Source organism: Chinchilla lanigera, unplaced genomic scaffold, assembly GCF_000276665.1.
Source record: "Chinchilla lanigera isolate Chin_1 unplaced genomic scaffold, ChiLan1.0 scaffold00007, whole genome shotgun sequence".
NCBI classification, from domain to species: domain Eukaryota; kingdom Metazoa; phylum Chordata; class Mammalia; order Rodentia; family Chinchillidae; genus Chinchilla; species Chinchilla lanigera.
In genome coordinates this window covers 25,770,045-25,792,816 of record NW_004955408.1, presented here as the reverse complement: position 1 = coordinate 25,792,816, position 22,772 = coordinate 25,770,045, and the positions used below count along the sequence as shown (strand labels likewise).

The following is a 22,772-nucleotide window of genomic DNA, read 5'->3' as shown; positions in this document are numbered from 1 at the left end:
ACACCCAAGAATTTGATAGACAAGCCAGTTCCCTGAAGCTCGTCTGTGTCCATGGCCCACCCACATGTCAGCAAAGCTTCCTTCAGACTGTACACTGCAGCTTTCAAAGCTGCAAGGCAATCAGAGGTTAACTTAATATGAATACAATGAAACAGTGACACGGAGTGTGGCTTGGCCCAGGTGGCCAGGTCCTGGGCCACCACGCATTACACAAAGTTAGACTATGCAAACAGCCTTGTAGCAACATGTGGAAGATCCACTGCTTGCCCTCCTGAGTGAAGGCAAATTTGTCCTGACGGGTGAGACTTCACAGTCGTTCACCACGACCCATCTGGCTTCTTCAAGGGCCGTACCGAAGGGCTCTCTGTGCAGGGAGTATCACTCCTGCTTTTTTCAATTTCAGGACGTCTGTCCCATCTCCTCATGGCCTCCGGGTAGCCAATACTGCTTTATGTATATAACCCACGTGGTCTCTGGGAGAGTCAGTGGTGCGTGGTGTGAACGGTCTCAGAGTTTGGTTTTTACCACTTGAACTGACAACCGGAATTCTCCCTGTGTGGTGTCCAGCTGAGCACCAATCAGTATGTCCACCCCCAGTATGTATTCAGCAACTGGGAAACTTAAACATCATACAGGCGTGGGGGCAAGTGTCCTTTAGCCAAAGTCATCTGGACCTTCCAGACCGTGAGGTATGCAGGTCCTATAAAATGGTCTGGGTTGTTGTATATTAGTGTTGGCTCAGCTCAGTTACCCACCAATGCTAGTACATGCTGCGTATTTTGGGGGGACTAGTAAATAGTCAATTCTGTATGTGGCCTCTCGTCTCCTGGGACCCCCAAAACCCAGGCAGCATGGCCTACCTCCTAATCAGGGTAAAAGGAGGCCAGTGTCACTTCTTCCAACTTCACCAGGGCTGTTTTGGCCTTCTGGTGTTGGCCCATTGGCCGGTATTGCTGCTCAGACTATAACTGCCTCCACAGAGTCAGCAATACATCCAAAGGCTGCCCATTTAACTTGTATGTGGTTAGGCTGGCAGCCAGCAAGTCTGGCCAGATCTGGTGCCAACTGACTGACATTGAGGGGTCCCACATCCTGTCCAACCGACCGACATTTAGCTTGTGCCCTGCTTGCCCAGTGGTCCCCTTCTTCTCCTTTGCCAGTAGTTTTTATAAATCTCGCCTTACTTTGGTGCTTTACTTTCACATCTGCCAGTCTGGCCAAGGCATCCACAGCATCATGGATTGGGCGATCCATGAAGGGAGCTAGAAAGTGCCACTGACCCAAACGTGCCAGCCAGCCTGCTTGCCAGGATCGTGTCCTTCATGGGTGCCATGAGCAGCTCCTCATCTGGGCTATGGTACTGCAGTGCAAGCATCATTTGCCACATGCCCATTTCACATAACACAGTTATCCAGCCTCGATAGTGACTTGCTCTAGTAGGTTACCTGGATTCTCCCAAACCAGGTGAACCGCTCCTATCAACCAATTTATCACAGTCTGATTACTGCTTCTGGGGCCGCCCTCTACATCCTGAAGAACCTCTCTCATAAAGGAGGTGCTGCCTATGCTGGCTATTTGGGACATCTTCTGTGGGCTTAACTATGTGCTATCAGCCCCAGCGTTACCCGGTCACAGCAGCCATGCAGGCACTGTTTCACCCTTCTGTTTTGCTTTGCCATCTCCTGCAGCTCCATGGCTCTATTGGTCGTGCACATTGTGTGCCAGGTAGAAGTAGGTGGCCCTCTCAGTCTCCTCCCTGGGCTAGGGGTTCTTCTACCTCCACCTTTTGATGAATAGCCAGCTTTGCAGGCAAAGCCAGGGGATTTTCCCGGGGGATTTTCTCGGACATGAGGACTTATGCTTCTGGAGACATTTCTGGAGGAGGCAGTACTTCCCATGCCTTGCAGCATGAGCTCCACAGCAGCCAGCCATTGCTCAATGTTCTCCTCTATCTGCTGCAGCTGGTCTACTTGCCAGACAAGGCCATCCACCTCTTGATTTACACAGCAGAAGAGAGTGAAAAACAGCCAAGCCACCTACCCTGCTGTTTCATAGTGAAGGGAATTTTTTGTCAATCATTTCTAAGGCTTGCATGACATCCCTGGGCTCCAAATGGACTGTTTCCCAGTCCCTGGGGGCCTTCCAAGTTGCCAAGAAGGTGGCTACAGGTAATCATGGTGAGCTGGGGCTGCTTATCAGCCATTCCCCGGGGCTCTCCCTCACTTTTGTGGGCTGTTTCTATAGTCTGCATGAGACCACTCACTTCAATGTCCCGTCAACTACACCAGTTGTCAGCCCACTCAGGGGGCCCAAGGGAGATTTTTGTGAGTGAGGTCCCAAGGTTAAAGAACACACCTGTGCAAGACAGCAGCAACAATAGCAGGCAGCATGGAGCAGAGCAGACAGCCAGAGCAAGAGCCGCCTGCATCTTTATTGTACAATTCTTATACAGGTTGTTATCTCATATTTACATTCTTACATAGTGCTATAACCAGCGCATGCATGTTTACCTGTGCTAAGTCACGGTTACATAACTGCATCCCACTGTGCTCCTGCGCTACACAAATGGAGTCACATCCCCAGGTATCTTTAGACACCCCTAAGCTTAGAGGCAGTCTGAGTGGTTCCCCACAGTTAGGTTTCAGGCATCCACTGGGGTGGTCTTGGAACTTAAGCCCTGATGGTGGACTATTGTGTTAAATACTATGATACAAATAAATTTTATCTGAGAACCTCATTAAACTAGTCTGAATGAGCTGGTATATAGCCAATCTCTTTTATAACCTTGTCTCAGGATGATCTGTTCCTTCATAACATAGAGGCACTAATGACACTCTGCTCAGACAGATCTAAACAGATGCCTCTGCCTGCCTGGTGTAGGCAGCATCACATGCTGCTGATCCAAGCACTTAGGAGACTGAGGCAGGAGGACTGTCCTAAGTTCAAGACCAGCCTGAATTTTATAGTGAAACCCAGTCTCAAAAAAACAAAAATAAACAGCATGGTGCCACACATCTGCAATCCCAACACTCAGGAGGACAAGGCAGAGGATCACCTCAAGTTTGAGGCCAGCCTGTGTACATAGTGAGTTCAAAAACAGCCTGAAATACATAGCAAGGCCCTGTCTCAAAAACAAAAAATAAACTAAGTGCTGGAGATACAGCTCAATGCAAAGACCCCAGATTTAATTCCCAGTACTACAACCTCACCCTCCCCCAAAAAACCTGCCTTTGCCTGGCCAGCCTTTCTGGAAGTACCCAGGCAGACAGTTATGGGATACCTCTGCCCAGAGCCTTTGGGGTGGGAGCTTCTGCAAAGCCCATCAGAAGCCATCATAAGGATACTATACCTGGTACTGTACATTCTCTTTTCATTTTGACTCTGTAAGGGTCTATGTAGACTATCACTGCCATTTTACAGATGGGGAAACAGGCTTAGTGACAGAAAGTAATTTGCTCATGGTCATGTGGTTTGTTTATAGTCAAAACTCAAAATTAAGTCAAGCCTTAAAGTCCTCTCCTTCTACTTTCTCATATAACCCTGCCAAGTCCTGTGAGAACATAATGTGTGTATTGTGTGGGGGCTGGGCTTGACAGAAGTTGGGCCCACAGGGGGCCTCAGCTTTTCACTGGCTTCTCTCCCCTTGGTTAGACACAGTCTGGACCTCAGAGAAAAAGGTATCAGCCAGTGCCTTAGTTACTGCATACACCCAGGAGCCAACAGGATACTGTATCACAAAGAAGTAAAACCTCTACCTTGGCATTTTAAGAAGCTGGGGCGAGCCACATCCAATAGACAGCTATTTGCACTGCCCTTCCTAACAGCTGTGAGGCCTTACTTCTGTTGCTGTTTGACAGAGGAGCAACGTCTGGTTACTGGTATATGTGTAATGCGTAAGAATATCTAGGACACAAGGCATGTGGCAGCTACTTAATTCTTTGTTCAGTGAATGAATAATATCTAAGCTTGTGTCCTCAAAATCAGAAAAGAGGCATATAAATTCCCAGAGCAGTATCTTGTGAAACTAAACATATTTTATTAAATAAAGTCAAGTTTATTCAAGGAATGACCATGAGTTCTTCCTTCTTCACACCTCTTCTCTCTTCCCTCCACGACACCTGGAACTTACACCTCTGTGTGAGGGAGAGGAGCAACAAATCTCAGGGGCTGGACTCCAAATGCTCCAAGCAGCAGCCACCCCCAGTGCTGGCGGCTGGGGGAGTGCAGAGTCCCTGTGTCCTGTAGGGGTCCTCATCTCCCAAGGCTCCGCTTGCACTTTGCAAGGCATCCACTCACAGAAGACTGAGAGTTGTGTTTCCTTCCATCTGCCTCGTTGAGCACAAGAGCACACGTGGAGGATGTGGCTCAGTCTGGCAGCCTGGCTAGAGCTCGGGATCCTGGACGATTGGAAAACGGACTGATGAGGCCAAATGTGGCAGCTCTCAGATCTTACAAAAATGGAAAGAGGCGCTTTTTCACAATATAGAGGACAGTAGCAAGAAAAAGGGCCAGAGCAAGGAAGATAAGAAGCTTATCTGTCAGCTCTCGGCGGTTATACTTCGTGATGAGCTTCCGGCCCAGCTGGATGGTGCCCGACATGGACTTAAATTCTTCATTTGCATCCAGGATAGTTCGTGAAGAGTTAACTGAAACAAAAGAGGGAGGGAGCCTGACTCAGAGAAGGGACAGTACAAGTGCCAAAGAGTATGCCCCGCTGGCTGGCTGCAGTAACACAGGCAGTGTGAGGCCAGGGTCACTGAGGCCACCTAGGAGAGCAAAGAGTAAGGACCTGACAAGCCAGGGCTCCTCCCCGGCTCCCACCTAGCATGACATGGCTTGTTTGGGAGTCCTTGAACATGGGCATGGACAGGGAGAAGAGCAGAAGCAGCATGCTTGCTTAGCCACCAATCTTGGCTCTCTAAAGCAGACAGGCACTGCCAAGAACACCAGCAGGCACAAAACTCTCCAGGTGATCATGGACAGGCACCATGAGGGCTGTGCTGGGGCAAGAGCTGTGAGGCACTGGAACCTTCCATAAGTGAAATGTGGCCACCAGGTCACCTGATGGTCATACCTACCTTTGCAGGACCACAAAAGAACAAGGATGGGCTGAGACCTTTAGTCTGGGACACCTCTGCTGCAGCCACAATGTGACAGCTAAGAGGGTGGTGTCCCTTACAGGGTTTTTGTGCAGAGTGTCATGTGTTTTTTTTTTTTTTTGAAACAGGGTCTTGATGTGTAATCTAGATTGCCCTTGAACTCAGTATGTAACCCAGGCTGGCCTTGAACTCACAACCATCTTTCTGCCTCAGCCTGCCAAGTGCTGGGATCACAGGTGTGTGCCACCAGGCTGGGCTTTCAAATGTACTGCTGAGTGTAAGTATCCGGGCCTGACACTTGGAAAAGGTACACCTGGAAAAGTTCTCCTACAAAGCATAATAAGGCATCCTTGGAACATTCATCAAATGAAACAAGGGAAAAAATAAGGTATAAAAGAGTCTATGTGAACTGTTTCCATTTATGTGAGAAAAGGGGATAAACAATACTTCATTTGCCTGCGTTATAGAAGCTTGGAAGACACCAGAAGGACATAAAAGAAGCTGGTAACAGTGGCGGCCTGTGAGGAGTAGATGCAGAGGACTAGAGGTCAAGGGACAGCTGGAATCAGAGGGAGAGCTACCTTTTTAATTTTTCTTTATATCATTCAATATGGTACCTTTTGGGAGGAAAGGGCTGTTGGGGGTTTAACCCAGGGCCTCCCACATGTTAGGCAAGCATTCTACCACTGAGCTGCATTCCTAGCTCTTTGCTATTTTGAGACAGGTTCTTGCTAAATTGCCCAGGTGGGCCTTGAATTTACAATCCTTTCAACTCAACTAGTCCCAAGTAGCTGGGATTATAGGCCTCTGACAGCCAGCAAAATGCTACTTTTTGTACTGACAATGTGGCAAACACTATATACACGTGGCTCCTAAGCATGTGAAATGTGCCTAATTCAAATTGAGATCTCTTTTAGTTTTATTTGAGATAGGTAAAACTCAGCAATCCCCCTGCCTCAGCCTCATGAATGCTGGGATTACAGGCATTGTAAGTATAAAATATACACAAGATCTCAAAGACTTGCAAAAAAATGAATGCATACAGGCACCCTGCCATGTCCGTGGTTCTATATTCATGGATTAAATCAACATCAGGATAAAAACATTATGTATACTGAAAACTTATGTATACTGAATATGTACATAATTTTTGTCATTATTCCTTATACCAGAGGCAGTGAATCTACAGCACATGTGGTATTTTTCTTGTAAGACAAAAGATGTTAATGTGTGAGTTGTTTTTTCTAAACTAAACTAAACAGTACTCAGGTTTAATTGCAGTGTTGGCACTTTGTGATAAGTAAGTGGGTTTGGGTTGCAGTTTGGGCACTTGTCTCTAAAAGGTTTGCTATTACTGTCCTAAGTAATTTAGTATGACCACTACTTACACTGTGTTAGTTGTTGTAAGTACTCTAGAACTGATTTAAGTTTGTGGAAGGATGTGTGTAGGTTATGTGCAAATAGTACACCATTTTATAGAAGAGATTTTGGAATCCATAGTGGGTCCTAGAACCAGTCATTCAGTTGCCAAGGGATGACTATCTTGATAATTTTTTATTGCATATAGGAATGGTAACATTTTATATATGAGTTAAATAAATCATTAAAATTAACTTCACATATTTCTTCTTTCTTTGTATAATGTACCTACCAGAAAATTTAAAGTTACATATGTGGCTCCTGTTACATGTCTAGTAGGCAACACTAGGGCATTTTTTCTCCCTCCTTACCTTTGCAGAAAATTAAACACTAGTAAATACGCTGGGCATAGTGGTGCACACCTGTAACTCTCAAGAGTGGAGGCAGGAAGATTATAAGTTGAGCCCAGCCTGGGTACTTTAGTGACTCAGGGAGTCCCTGTCTCAAAATAAAAATAAAAAATAAAAAAGTAGCTCAGTGTGAAGGTCCTGGGTCCAATCCTCAATAAATGCACATACACACACGTACATGCAAACATGTGTATGCACACAGGTACCAACAAAATAAATAAATTATGTGAAAAAACATAACAATCAGAGCAGTGTAACAGAAGGGAGGAACAAACATAACAAAAGTCCCTCTCAGCTTCTTTCCCTATGCCTCTGCCATTTCAAAACCTAAGAACTCGTTAAGTGAACACCTAATAGACCATTCTTCCTACACTTTATTCCTGTGGAGCATCTGAAACCATCGCAGGATCAGAATAGTACCGTGAAATGCTACATGCCCATCACCAAAGAACTCCAGCAAGGCCGTCCCCTCCCTATCCTGATTCATTCCCCCTATTCATTCTCCCTTTTGTAGCAAATTCATTTACCCAAAAGCCTTTTCCGTTTTTAAGCTAAGGTCCTAATGGGATTTTTAGTCAATGACAAGGTTATGAACTGCATTCTTCTTTTTCTTCAGAGCTATTTCTTCTGCAAAATGGTCCAAACCACTGGCGCCCTCTCCACATCCCAGAAACCATCGGCATCTGTGTTTCCTTTCCACCCACATCAGAGCATAAATGCCCTTGACCTTAAGTCCAGCTGTCTCCTCATTCTCCCTTTCTCCCAGGCTCCCCACCAGGCCTGGAAGAGAGGACTGGCTGGTGCTGAGCCTAAATGCTCAGGCAAGTGTCAATCACAAGACACTGTACCTCCCTGGCCAGCGTAAGGCCCTGAGTTTGATTCCCAGTACCAAAAAAAAAGGTAACCTCAGCTCACTCAGCTTGCTTGCCTTTTCCTTTCGCCTGTATGAATGGAGCAATGAAAAAAATAAAGCAGTTAAAAATTATAGCTAATTTTTTGGGTGATAATGGTACTATGGTTCTGGGCTTTTGTTTTTTCTCAAGAGACCCTCACTTGTTTTTTTATATTTAGTTTTGGTCTTTTTTAAGACAGACATACTGAGATTGTTATGGTTTATATGTAGACGTCCTCCAAGGCCTAATGTGCTCAAAGTGGGGCTGCTGGGGAGTGAATGGACTAGGGTGCTTATAGCTGACTCGCTGTTGGGAGGGAGCTGTAGTCGAAAGAGCTGGGTCACTGGGGGCGTAGCCTAAAAGAGTTTCTCTCTTCCCCACTCCTTCCTCCACACTTTCTCTGCCCCCATCTCCATGCCATGAGCTGTTTCTCCTCCACCATGCCCTACTGCCACACCACTTTGCTTTGGAGCCAGAGAACTGTGGACTAAAATCTCTACAAATTGTGAGCCAAAATAAACCTCTCCTCCTTAGGGGCTTTTCCTCCCAGGCACCTTGCCCAGTGCTACCAACACCCACTCCAGCAGAGGCCTAGAGATCCCTGCTTTTCACGTGTGCCCTGGGAATGTTTCCACTGGGAAACATGACGGAGTGTGCAGTCTTCCATAACTGCAATAACTAAAGGAGAGATGAGAGCAGCACATCCCACTCTGCAGAGGGCCCAGCTTTGAGATGTCTTATGAGCGAGATGCCACATAATTTGGGAAGCTTTGGATAGGCAGAGGGGGTGGCAAGTGCTGTGTTGTCAGTGTCTCTGAGCAAACGTTCTCACTCTAGGGCCAGCCTTACCTAGAGTCTGCATGGCCTCCTCGCTCTGCTGGACCTGCTGCGACATCATCCTGCTGATCCCCATGAGGCTCTCTGTGATGGCACTGGATGTCTGGGCCAGGCTCTCTTTGGTGGTTTTCCTAAAAGTTCCAAGAAGGGAGGAGGAATGTTAACAAAAGCCTTGTTTCAAGAAAGCCTTACATTCAACTGACAGCTATTTGTTTTTTTAACCTATTATTAGTACATACTCATCGCCAGTGTTGACAAGGATGTCTGTGAGAGCACATTCATTTGGACTGCTAGTAAGAATGGAAACTGGTGCTGTCTACAAAGCAATTTGTTAGGAGACTTAGAACTGTTCATTTTTGACCCAATAATCTCATCCCTGGACATCTCTCCAAAGGAATGATCCAAAATGTGGATAAAAGCTTACCTTCTAAAGACCTGCCCTAGTACATTACTTAAAATACTGAAAAACTACAACCATAAACACATACAAGCAGGATTAGTTAATATAATAATATACTATGGACTGTTAAAATTATATTTAAAGAGTTTCTTGAGTTGGGCGCATGCCCATAATTCCAGCACTCGGGAGGCTGAGGCAGGAGGACTGCTACAAGTTCGAGGCCAGCCTGGACTACATAAGTGAGTTCAAGGTCAGCCTCAACTACACAGCATGACACTGTCTCAAAAAACAAAGAAAAAAAACAAGGAAAGAGTTTTTTAAAAAAAACAAGCAAGGCTTTGTGCTACAGTACTGAATATAGAAGAGTAGGATAGTAAGCTTTATAGATGGTATGATTTTGGCTGTAAAAAATTTGGAAGGAAAAATAACAAGGAAAAGCAAAGTATCAAAATGTTCATGAACAATAAGAGTATAGCTTATTTTCATTGTGTAATTCACATTTTTCTTTATCTCACCAATTTACTTGAAAAAGTATTACTTATATAATAATATTAAGTATGAACTTCTGCTGAAAACAAGAGGGGGCTCCCTATTGAGGCTTTACTTCATGCCAATTGTTACCTGTCCTGTTATCAGAGCCCAGAAACACCAAAGGACAGATACCTTTGTCTTAAGGGATCTCCTCCCTGGAGAAGCTCTGCTTTCTCTAGATTGTCAATTGCAATTTTGCAAGTGAGATTGGCTTTCCTCCACGAGGTCTGGTTGCTGGAAGAGAAGGGTCACAGTGAGTTTCTGTTGGCTCCATCAGGTTGTTAGCTCCTATCACAACAGTTCATCCTTGCAGTGTAGCCATCCCGACTTCCTGACACATCTTCCTCTGGGTTGCCCTCGCAACCATTCTACTTTAGGTCCTAACACCTCTTCTCTGGGTCCCAGAAGCTGTCTCCAGGACATTCTGTCACCCCTCTCCCCTCAGGCATCTGGAAGACACAAGGACATGGCACAGTGGCTCCAGACTTCAAGGTAGGATCCCAACCACCCAGCTGGGTACACCACGCCCCATTCTGTCAAGGGACCTCTAAGGTCCTGAACAGGCCATTCCTTGAGAACTACAACTTACTACTCATCTCTCCAGCTCCAGTACCTAGAACCATCATTTCTAGCCCCTTAGCTACTCCATGAATATATGTTGTTCTAGAAAGTAAAAAGACCACAAGAGCTACTCTTTGTCACTATTCCTCTAAGATTTGCTCTTCTTTATAGACTACAGACCAATCATGACAATATAAACATACAGTATTGATTGACATGATTTATTCACAACTGTTACCTAATCTCCTGTAGGAATGACAACTCAAATTTGTTGAGCAGCTTCCTGAGGCTAGCAATACAGCCTTTATTGACAGACTATAAAAAGCTAATTGTATCCCCCTGAAAATCAAACCCACGTTCTAGAACGTTTACACAGCCAGCTCAAATCAATTCCTACCCCTGGAAATATTCAAAAATTAAAATGGGGTAGAGAAATGGGAAAAAAAATAAGAAATATCATGTACAGGTACAAATTCTCTATAACGAATGTGATCGTTATGTATATCTAAAATGTACCAATAAAATATGATTGAAGAAAAAAATAGAAAAGGAACAAAGAAAACAATCTGTAATAATAATAACAACGTTGGCCCTATTTTTTTAAACATTGGTCTTTATCCCTAGAAATGATTAAAAGAAAGCACATGGAGGCTGGGGGTATGGTTCAGTACTAGAGTGCATGCTAATATACAAGGCCTTGGGTTTAATCCCCAGCACCAAACAAAAACAAGGATATTCATATGTACAATTTTTTATGATACAAAAGTCAAGTGTGAAGAGAAAGGTACTATTTCACGTTGTAAGACAATTTTGTTGGAAAGCTGTACCTCCTCCTATTCATTATCAAAAAATAGCAGATAGCTGTAGTTTTATAATCAAGGATTAGCTCAGGTTCTATTAAAACCTCCTCCTATTCATTATCAAAAAATAGCAGATAGCTGTAGTTTTATAATCAAGGATTAGCTCAGGTTCTATTAAAACCTCCTCCTATTCATTATCAAAAAATAGCAGATAGCTGTAGTTTTATAATCAAGGATTAGCTCAGGTTCAATTAAACTTACAAATTTGTTTAATATAAATTTATTTACTTACTTTTTTTGCATCATTTTCCAGATAACATTGTATTCAAAACATTCTAAATTTTGGTCCATCTTTAGTTCACTTTTAGTGGACTTTTCCTAGTACAAATTATTATCAGGTAAAATTGATCCATACTTTTTGTTTCAAAAATGTAAAATACAATATAATGTTAAATATGCTTTTGTAAACTATGCACAACTCCAACTGCCCATGTAAGCTTTGCTTATCCCTCCTCTCCCTCTACTTGAGAATTACTGATCTAGAAAGAATATTTCAGCCTGTATGTAAATGACACAATTAAGTCACCAATGAACCAGGTTTATTAGGCAAATACATGCACAAGCCTCATAGGGAGCAAGTAACCCTGTAGAGGCAGCTAGCAGGACTCCAGGCCTACCTGAGCATCTGTTTTTTGTGATTTTCCACTTCCTGGAGTAGAAGGTGTTTTTCCGACTCCTTGTCTTGCTCCTTAGCCAACTGCTCAAGCTCCTTTGAGGAGAAAATAGCTCCATGTTAAAATGGTTTTAAAAGCCAATATGAAAGCAGAAAAGCACTTCTATTTCTAGCAAGGGCACACAGCTACATTTGAAGTACCCTTTTAAAACAGGATACCCAGGAATGCTAAGTAATACATAACACACATCCTTTTAAATGCATAGCTCAGTTTGCAAGCAGGTGAGGAAAATTCCTAGGCCCAAAAGACAGAAGGGGGAACTAAGACCCACAGTGGTCAGTCTGTGAGTAATGCATGGCTGCCCTGGAGTAGGAGGTGCTGCTCCTATAATCTCAGGTATGCCTGGAATAAGAAGAAAAGAAGTTACAAAATATTAGTCCACTAATCCCATACTTAGATATCACGGGAATATCAAACAACAATGTTTTGAAATGTTCTTTCTTCACCAGTAACCCCAGCACTAGGGAGACTGAGACGAGGATTGCCGCAAGTCCAAGGGTAGCCTGGGCTACACAGAATTCAAGGCCAGCCTGAACTACATAGTAAGACCTTGTCTCAAAACAAACAAACAAACAAAAAAAAGTAAGTACTCTCTCAATTTTTGTACTTCCTTTATCTGAGATCAGTTAAAAATAGTTTGAGGGTTTGAAGAGTCATGTAGGGCAGAAAAATGAAGCTTCAGGCCACCTGAGGCTAAGAACTGGAAGTGAGAACACCAAAAATCTAGGACCCATAAAAAGTTATACCCCTTAGGGAAAAGTTCTAAGAAAATGTCCATCCACTGGCAGAGTGAAAACATGGGCTCTTGTCTATTTTGGGCTGTGTTCTCTGGTTAGAGGGGTAAAAATAAAAACATCACCTGAGAATTTATAATTCAGAAGATTCCTTGATACTGATATGAGGCTCAAATTTATTTTCCGTGAGTAGCTCAGAAGCTCCATGAAGAGAAATTTACACAAAAAGTTTCCCCAGACTTGTGATAATCCCAGGAGACCTGGCAGAAGCAAGAATAAAAACCCCCGAAGGACTTGCCCTGGACTCTGGCTATACAAAGTGTCACAAGAAGGCCTGCAGATGAGTGTTCACAGTGCTTCAAAATAACCAGAGACCAGAGAAATAACCGACCCATGAGTAGGGGACAGCAGATGTGACAACCAGTAGTATCAGACCTCAAAGAACTTCAGATTATGGAACCATCAAGCACACTTGGGGTGAAGAGACACTGCAAGTCTCTTCATATATTTGTGTTCACAAATTAAAACAAATTCTGGTTTTAGTCAAGCCACTGACCTAAAATATAAATGTATTACCTCACTTAGATACTAACTTATTTGTATACTAATTTGTGTGTGCTGGTTTGGAACAAGTGTGTGTATCTACATTTCAATAGCTAGCTAAAAAATTACTTCAAATTTACACCACCCCCCATATATTGCTAAGGCAAAGAAAAGGCACTGATGGTGAATTGGAAAAATTTTGCAATATTATTTATTTAAAATCTATTTTTCCTACTAGAATGCAAGTTCACTGAAAGTAGACCTGTACCTATTCACTGCATTTACTTCTTATGCTTGGCACATACTAGGCACCCAATCAGTGAAGGGAAGAATGCATCCCCAGGATGAAGCCGGGTAGGAGGGAAGGAGGGAAAAGCGAACAATTTCCTCATGAAAGGCTTCCTGGAAGTTCTGGTGCAGAAAACCAGTACTAGTTCTGTATAAAAAAGAGGGGACAGAGTATTTCTCAAATTCCAGTTTGAGAACCATATGCCCAAAGACAGACACACACAGTCACAGATATTTACACATAGTCAATGTCCAACATGACTATGTGTAGAACAGCATATTTTGATATGAGGCCAATTATCTTCTAGTATCACACAATCTTGTTATAAATACACAAAAGATATTCATAGGAGAGCTAAAAACATCAAATAGAAATCTTGTGTATATTTCCAGGTATAAAGAGAGTATATAAATACTTAGGAAATGCAGGTAAGAAGTAGAACGGGAGCTGAGCCTGCTTGGACACATCTGTAATCCCAGCTACTCAGAAGAATGAGGCAGGAGGATGGCAAATTCAAACCCAGCCTGGATAACTTAGCAAGACTGTCTTGAAAATAAAAATTTTTAAAAAGCTTAGCAGTGGAGTGCTTGCCTAGAATGAACAAGGTCCTGGAGTTAACTCAGTAACACAAAAGGAAAAAGAAACTGGGATGGAGTCATTCATTCATTAACCATGTGCTCATCACCTCGCAAGATGCCAGCTACACACTTGTGCTCAGGGAGCTAATGTAGGCAAAGGCAGAGAGCACAGTAAATATGCAAAAGCAATGATGAAGTAATTTATTAAGTTAGTGAAGGAAATAAACACCAGGCAAGCATGTAAATGAACAGAAGAAAATACTCATGCTGAAGGTGAAGTGTATAATTGATGAGTTTAAGTCATGCTAAGTTGAAGAAAGGCTCTTTAGAAAATAAAGTAGCCTTTTTGAAAAGTTTTTTATTAGTACATGTCTGCAGTACATAATGATTACATTTATCGTGGGAAGCTGGTACATGTACATAATATATATAAATGAGCTTAATTTAAAAAGCAAAAAATTGGAAGCAGTCTAAGTAAATGCCCTTTGGTAAAGTAATAGTTACAAAAATGATGGCTAGGGCCGGGGATGTAGCTCAGCGTGCACAGCACCTATCTGGCAAGCACAACGTCCTGAATTCGATTACCGGTACAAAAACAATTCAAAAATGACAGCTATACAAAAAGAGTGAGGAAAGTCTCTGGCTACCAATATGCAAAGTCTTTCAATACACATTGCTAATTTTGGTGGGGTTTTTTTTTTGTCTTTTTGAGACGGTCTCACTATACAGTTCAGGCTGGGCTTGAGCTCACTTTGTAGCCCAGGCTGGTCTCGAACTCCCCAATGATTCTCCTGCCTCAGCCTTCCGAGTGCTGGGAGTACAGGCGTGTGCCACCATACCCGGCTCATTGCTAATTTTTGAAAAGTGGTATTATAGTAACTTTTAGAGAGAAATAAGGAAATATATTTGTATTTTTTAATATTTGAGTACCGAAACTCTGGGAAAATATATGGTTACAAATAAAAGTGTTTAGCTGTTTGGAGGAGGGGAACAGAGAACAATAGGAAGCACACGGAGACTTTTCATATACGCTAATATCTGTGCATCACACATATAAAACATGACATGTGAAAATAACAGAAATTAAAAATTGGGCTGGGGATGTTGTCCTAGTGGTAGAGCACTTGCCTCACATGTACAAAGCCTTGGGTTGAATTCCTAGTACTGCAAAAAGTAGAAATAGGTAAATAAAAATTAAGTTTATTAAATCAGTGCTGGAGGTGAAGACAGAAAGGGCTCCAATAGGTGTAGTAGACTGAGCTAAAATTCCAGAGTTAACTCCTGTGGCAAAAACTGCCTATTTTAAAATTGCTCTTGAGGGGGCTGGGGATTTAGCTCAGCAGCACAGCGCCTGCTTGGCAAGCGCAAAGTCGTGAGTTCGATTCCCAGTATTAGAGAAAAACCAAAAAAAATAAAATAAAATAAATTGCTCTTGAAAATCCCTAAGGGAAGGCAACACACGGGACACAGGCATACTGCTTCTCAGCAGCCCAAGTGGAAAGCTTTAGAACAGACTGTCTTCATCTGATAAGCAACAACAAACTCGCTGGCTGGCTTTTAGGGCCATGCCATATGAAGTCTTTACCCAGGCTGCAAGACCAAGTGCCTCCAGACCCACGCTGAGACAGGCAGCGCCACACTGCCCAACTCACCCTCCTGGCGGCACAGTAGCAAAAATGCCTCTGTTACTTAAATTGATCCTTTCACTTGTCTTGAGACAGCACATACACCATAGTTGAAGGTGTGTTAATGTGCACGTGATGTGACTAGTGACTTCAAAAACAGAAAGGAAGACCCTGGGCAAAGTGACAGCACAAAAACACCCAGGAGATGCTACTGAGGAATGAGCTGGGGAATGAGGGAGAGGGTTGGAGAGAGTGGTGAAAAATAGTTGGAAGTGCCCTCAGGGTTTTCAAAATGAAAAATTCTAATCTGCATGCAAGTTCTCAATTATAAATAAATGACAGGTAAGTTAAAGAGTCACCTTCGCTGTCTGTTTACCACTCCCCCCAGCTGGTATCTGAAGAACCTGGAGAGCTCTCAAACAGTTTTATGCTCACAGCTGAGACCCTTCATTGTTACTCATGGTCAGAATCTTGGTTCTGAAGTCATGCTCACCTGTACTCTGTGTCGTAACTGTTGAATCTTCTCTTTCACTTTAGTATTTAGTTCTGTAAGTGCACTTAGGGGTCCCGAACAGTTTCGAATATCCTAGGAGACATGGAAGGGATGAGAGGCCTCTCTGGAGGCAATGAAATGAAATGATATCATCTGTACAGTAAGAAAGTTGACTTAGACCACAACTAAGGTTGGCCTGAGTGTAATTCCTCCTGATCTTTGCTATTTACCTCTGTGACACAAGCAAAAACATTATTTATATTTTTCTCATTTCTCTTTAAACTAATGTTGAACAGATAATACAGAGAAGGCTGGGGGGCTGCTGGGGATTTAGCTCAGTGGCACAGCGCCTGCCTGGCAAGTGCAAGATCATGAGTTCTATTCCCGGTACCAGAAAGAAAACAAGAAAAAAAAAAAAAAAGAGAGAAGGCTGGGGGTTTAGCTCAATGGTAGAGGGCGTGCCTCAAAAAAAAAAAAAAAAGATAATTTTAGTGCTTATGAAGGAACACAACTTTACCTAAATTATTAGTCCCTAAACTTTAACAAATCATCACCGGGCCAGTATGAAAGACTTAAAGCAACTTGCACATCCAATAAGAATGGATCCAAAAGTGACAGTATAACTCCAGATCTTCCCAACTTGAAAATCAGCATGCTTAAATTACTGGCAACATATGACAAGATTAATTTGGTCTGATTTTACAAGCCATCTGTTACAAGTCACTGTTTGTTTATAAACTTGTTTAAGGGTAGATTTGGAACTTATTTCTGGAAATAGATTCAGAATTACTGGACTAAGTTTTAGAGCAGGCTCTAGAGCCAAACTATGTGCATTCAAATCCTAGATGTAGCAACTTACTAGCTGTGCAACCCTAAAAAAAAGTTACATAAATTCTCTGTGCCTCTCACGTTACCTCCCTCAAGATCATATATCTAAAGCACTTAGCAGAGCAGCTGGAACACTATAAGAATGCAATACATCTAGTTATAATTGATCGCTCTTCCTCATTAGCAATCAGAAAACAATGCTAGAGAGGGTACAACACAGATGACATATAAAAATAATGTGTGTGTATGTGTGTGTGTGTGTGTGCGTGTACCTGCACCCATGTGGGAACGCATGGCTGAACCCAGGGTTCATGCTAAGCATGGGCTGTACTACTGAACTACAACCTCAACCCCTGACAGTTTCACTTATGTAAATCCAATCTATGTTTATTTTTCTAGAACTGGCCCAGAGTTTTGCAGTTCAGATGTCCAACAAGTGAAATTCAAGAAATTAGTTTCTTCATTTGTTCTCTGGCCCCTCAAATCACAGTTTCTTGTAGTATATGATAATCCATTAATTTGATTTATTCTCTATGTGGTTTATCAGGGGAAACCTACTTTGCTTCACATTTTGCCACACTCTGTGGCAAACTCTGAGTCTACATCTAATGTTTAGCGACATTGGTCGGAAAGGGAAACAATTTATTTAAAACTAAGGTTTAAAACTCGGTTTCTTTTCATTAAACTCATGAGCCGTACCTACAGTCCTAATTCTTGCCTACATCAACTGTTTACTACACTACTGTTTTCAACTTTTAAATGACTTAAGGCGGAGCGTCTCATTTTCCCCATCTGTTAAACACGGTAGAAACACTGTAAGGTGCTTTTCCTTGGCGTATTTTCCCCGCCTGGGTCCGAGCTTTGTCACTGTCTGCCTTCTGACCTAGTCCTTGCCGCATTATTCGATTTCTTCATTCACAAAATCCCAACTAAAGTCCAGGTTATGTTCACAATTGCCAGTGACTCCCATGCCAGGTAGCCTTGGGTGCCACGGGGCACCGGACGCACTGAAGTTCGTCGGCAGAGGGCGAGCTAACGATCCCGGAGACACCACCCGATGAAGGGGAAGAAGGTGTCAGGTGGGTAACAGGTGTGTAGAGAGGCGCTCAGAGTCGGAGGACAGCCAAGAGTGTGGGTGGGAGGGATCAAGAGGGGCCATTACGGGGCAGCCCGGTGAGAGTCAGGGGTTATAAGGGTGCCTCAGAAGACAGCAAGCCAATGGCAACCTGAAGGAGAAATAAAGGAGGGCCAGACCGAATGGGGACAGAGTGGCGGGCCTTGAGGCGGAGACAGTGGCCTGGGGAAAGTTCGAGAGTAAAAGCCCTGAGCTCACAAGAGGCCAGCGACATCTGAGTTAGGCCTGTTGGATCCCGGAAGGGTCCCCAAAATTAGTACCTGGATGAGCGCCTTCACCTCCAGGTCGAATTTGACAATCTCTTGGTTACAGATCCGTACGTGTACATCTTGGGGAGCCGCCATGTTGGAGACGTCGACTACGGGCAGCGGCAGGGCCCAAATTCAATCGCGTTTTCGCGTCACTTTCTTTCCTATTCTCCGGGTCTGACGGAAGCGCCTCCTGGAGCCCGGGCGCGAATGCAAGTGCGCGTCGCGGCGCGGAGCTCAGGGGACATTTCCCTGAAATGTAGTGAGAAACTGGCCTCTCCTCTAGGTTTGGTCCTAATAAAATGGAGAAGAAAAGAGAATATCAGGAACTCTTTTACAGTGGTCACTCTCCATCTCTCACCTATCCACCTTCCTAATGACTACATGTTTTTAGCAGAGAAGAAATAAGATGAGAAAAGAATCAACTGGGATGTCTCTGGAAGATGCATTAATTTTTTAAAACTTTCCTGTATTTCTCATTTTCTGCAGTATGACTTGTGAAGTAAAGAAAAATTATAAGTATTTTTTTTTTAATGTCTGAAATTCAGAGCAGTTTACCAGAGCATCTTTGAATCAGTCCAACACATGGTACAAGGAATCTTTCCAAACAACACTGACAAGTTATGTAACTCAGGCTGGCCTTGAACTCACTATGTGTCCCAGGCAGGCCTCAAATTCGTGGCCATCCCCCTCCTGCCTCAGCCTCCCAAGTGCTAGCTAGGATTACAGCTGTGTACCGCTGCACCAGGCACAATTGGATAAGATAGCAAACCTTCAACAAATGGTGGCACTTTTCATTTTATCTTTACTATTAAATAGTTCAAGATTTTTAGCTGGTCCTCAAGGACATCAGCCACCATCCCCTCTGCCACCCTGCCTCCCAACCCCACACTCCCCTTGTTGGGTTCTTCAGGCTCTCTGTGGCTCTGTAACCTTGGAAGATGGTGTTCCCTCTTCCTAGAATGCTTCCCCCAACTTGCGCCATCCATCCACTTTTCTTTTGTCTGTTTTGGTGGTGGTGTTCAGGACTGAACCCAGGACCTCGTACATGCTAGGCAAGGGCTCTTGCCCTACACGTCACCCCAAGGCCTACTTTGGTTCATTTCACACCAGCAAGCATAGATTGTCAGTACCTTAGTGCTTTGCTGTGTTCAGCTCTTTTAATCCTCACAACCACCCCTGAAATTGGTAAGGCCCCAGTTTTATACATCAGGAGATGGACTGAAAGTGGATTAAAGCAAAACAAACACTGCTTCACCACTGCTGAACTTGAAAATAGCTGAGCCTTGTCTGAAAGCCACCTCTTCAAAAACCGGTAAGGCCCCATGGGTGCCGGGAGATGGGGTAGCTAAGAGGTATAGTGTTTATGAGTAAGACCCTAAGACCTTGGGTTCCATCCCTACACCACCAAAAAAAGTAAGAAAAAATGCATATGGCCCCTTGGGTGGTGTGATACAACCAGACTATGTGCTTACCCCTGTGTTCTTATAGCAGTCAGCACACCCTCCTCATCACCTTACTGCACCAGGGAAACAGTGTATTGCAGGCATGGAGATCTTTTCAGGCTTGAATTCTGTTCTACAACCCCCTTCCCATTGCTGTGCCTCAGTCTCCCCAGAGGCTAACTTCTGGTAATCAGAAGCACCTATTTCATGGTGCTGGTTGGAGAATTAAATAATACATGAGACATCATCAAGCACAGTGTGACAATGTGGCAATGATAAGAACTCCATGACTGTTCCTTACTATATTATTAGCCAACATGCTGGGAGAACATCCCATGTGCCCTGCACTTGTGTCAAGTACTTCCTAGGCTTCATCTCACTCAACTCTCACAATGCTATGGGGATAAAACAAGAGAGAAACAGTGACTTTCCCAGAGCAAATGGACCTGCCAATGAATATCTGCATTTTAAAATTCTGACACATATTATCAATTTTTTTTTTTTTTTTTTTAAACAGAGGGTCTTGCTATGTAGTCCAGGCTGGCCTCAAACTTGCAGTGATCCTCCTGCCTCGGCCTCCTGAGTGCTGGGATTACAGGTGTGTACCACCACACCTGGCTTCAAATTGCTCTTTAGAGGGGTTTTATCAATTTACACTCCCACCAGTGGACTGAATCAAATGCTTGCTTCCCATGGTACTAACCAGATTAGGTTTTTAAAAAGTGTTAATTTTGTATTTCTCATCATGAATGAGGTTAAGGAACTCTTCCTATATTTCGGAACTATCAGCACTTTGCTCATTTTTCTACTAGGTCATTGGTCTGTATAGTAGTTTCCAGAAGCTCTTTATGTATTAGCTCTTAGCAATGAACTGCAATTTTTTTCTCCTTCCATTATTTTTTTGGCTTTGGTTTAATTTAACTTACGGTGTTTTGGGACCTTAATCTTAAAAAGATCTTATTTTGTTTTACATAGACTTGACCAACTTTTATTTATGAGTTCTGGATCTGGGGTTCAAGTAAGAACGGAGTTCCTCATCCTTCATGGATTTAAGGGAATTGCCCACATTCCTCCTGGTGTCTTTAGTATTTTTCTTACATTTAGGTCTTTATCCATTTTAAAATATACTTTGGCTTATGGTGCAAAGTATACAGAGTGCCAACTTTAACATTTCCTCAAATGTTACCGAGTGGTTCCAACACTCTTGACTTAAAAATCCATCTTTTTTTTCCTCATTGATTCTGGGTGACACATTCATTATGCTAAATTTTACATATATGTATTTGAGTCTATTTCCAGACTTTCCACTCTGCTTTACTGGCCTATTCATGCACCAAAATGACACTTTTAGTTTTATAATGAGTTTTAGTATTTGCTATCATTAAACACTCTACTTATCCCCTCTCCTGTAGTTATCATCCAGCTATTATTTTTTCCTCACATAAACTTGTTTTTAAAATCTGTTGGTATGTTTTATTAGGATGACATTACAACTGTTCATGTAACTGCAAACTAGTAGCTTCAAACTGACTGCATCTGTTCAAGGAGTTAGTATATTTTTCCATCTGTTCAAATTTTCTTCTGTAGCCTTCACAGTATTTTACAGTTTTATTTAAATGTAATGTATTGCTCTTTTATTTCTTGCAACGTTTTAAGATTTAAAACTATTGAAAAAACGTGGAAATTCTTCAAGTGACTCTAGTACTAGTTTTGGGCAAGGGAGAAATCCCTAAGCCGGTGCTGGGCAGACGTGCTATGTTTTTGAGCTCCTCTCCCATCATGCTTCTTGTTGGTAATTCCCATGCAATCAACAGTCCCCAATGGCATTGCAGCAGCTAAAGGAGAAAACAGCTCCCCTTTTCTAGTCTCATCACACTTCCTAACAAGGGGAAGCAATTCTACACCTTTAGAGATCATCTTTGAAGGACAGGTGTACAATCCGGTACACTCAACTTTGATTACTTCCAACCCAATTTTGCTATCACCTTCACACTTTGATCGTGAGACTAATTTTTGGTTACATCTGCTAAATGTTGGCTTTCATTTTTTCCAGCTTTCAGATTCTAAACCCATTATTTACCTCCTACAAACATCTTCCCAAATATTGCCTGTGACTTGGCCGAGCCCATCAGAGAGGAGTGTGACTGATCCCTGGGGTACAGCAAGACGACTAGGATGTGAACTGGGGCTCAGTATCACAAAGCAGGGTCTGGCGCGAATCCCCTCACGAGTCTTGTTGATGCCTGTATAATGGACATGACACAAACCTCACTGGCCCTTGAGAGTAGCAGCTGGGTTCCCTAACAGGAAGGCAGCTAGCAATGGCTTCAGGAATGCCACCCCACCCCTTAGGACATTTAATACCTTCCTATTCTGAACCTTTTAGCTGGGATGTGAAGGCATGTCCCAATTAATGTTTTTCTTTCCAACTCTTCACTGCACTGTGGCTAAAGAACTCCCCTGGTTCCAAAATCACTGCCCATGAGGAAGTACAGTAGAAACATACACATTTATGTTATTTGGTTCTGAATGTCTCACCTAACTGGGTGCTGCCCACAGAAGGTTTAGTTTTATAAGGGCAACACTGATTTGACTCACCTAGCTCCTTAAAGTTCTCAGGACCATAACAGGCTCCTGTGAAGAGTGGTCTTGAGACCCAAGTCCTGAAACAAAACCAGTCCATAGGAGGCGGTGTCTCCCTAGCTTCCTGAGAGCCCAAACAATACCCAAACGAAACAAAAAGTGTCTAGGCCAGCGATGGCCAACTTTGTAGAGACTGAGTGCCCAAACCACAACCCCGAACCCAGTTATCACAAAGTGCCAACACTGCAATTAAACCTAAATGCTCGGCTGCTGGGACTATGAGGCAATCGGGCTTGTGTGCTAACAGGAAGGACTCTGCGTGCCCTCTCGCGTTCAAGAACCCAATCTTAACATGGCCCACTGGATATGGCACTGAGAGCCCTCTGCCTCCCTGTAACAGCTCTTGTGTTGTTCTGCAATTCTGGAAACATGCTGCCTGTCCACTACTAGAAGCCTCTTCAGTTCTTCTACAGCTCATATGTAGCACAAGTCCTGGTACTCAACAAATGTTTGTTGGCTGAAGAACACATACTCCTATGGAGGTCTTCCTCTGGCTTAAGGCTGTATGTGTACATCTAACCTAACCTGAAGACTTAGAATGATTAAACACAAAAACAAAGCTGAGGATATAGCTCAGCAGCACAAGC

The 22,772-nt window shown here is 43.2% G+C and overlaps 1 protein-coding gene across 1 annotated transcript; it reads right to left on the bottom strand.

The window, feature by feature from the left end:
• Positions 1-4,014: 4,014 nt before the first annotated feature.
• Bnip1 (BCL2/adenovirus E1B 19kDa interacting protein 1) lies at positions 4,015-18,512 on the bottom strand. Its single transcript, XM_005376349.2, has 6 exons — positions 18,110-18,512; positions 15,887-15,979; positions 11,568-11,659; positions 9,662-9,763; positions 8,611-8,729; positions 4,015-4,646 (listed from the first exon to the last, which is right to left on the bottom strand). Exons 1-6 carry the CDS (start codon positions 18,191-18,193, stop codon positions 4,450-4,452), a joined length of 687 nt encoding a protein of 228 aa, XP_005376406.1. The 5' UTR covers positions 18,194-18,512; the 3' UTR covers positions 4,015-4,449.
• Between the last annotated feature and the right edge of the window lie 4,260 nt (positions 18,513-22,772).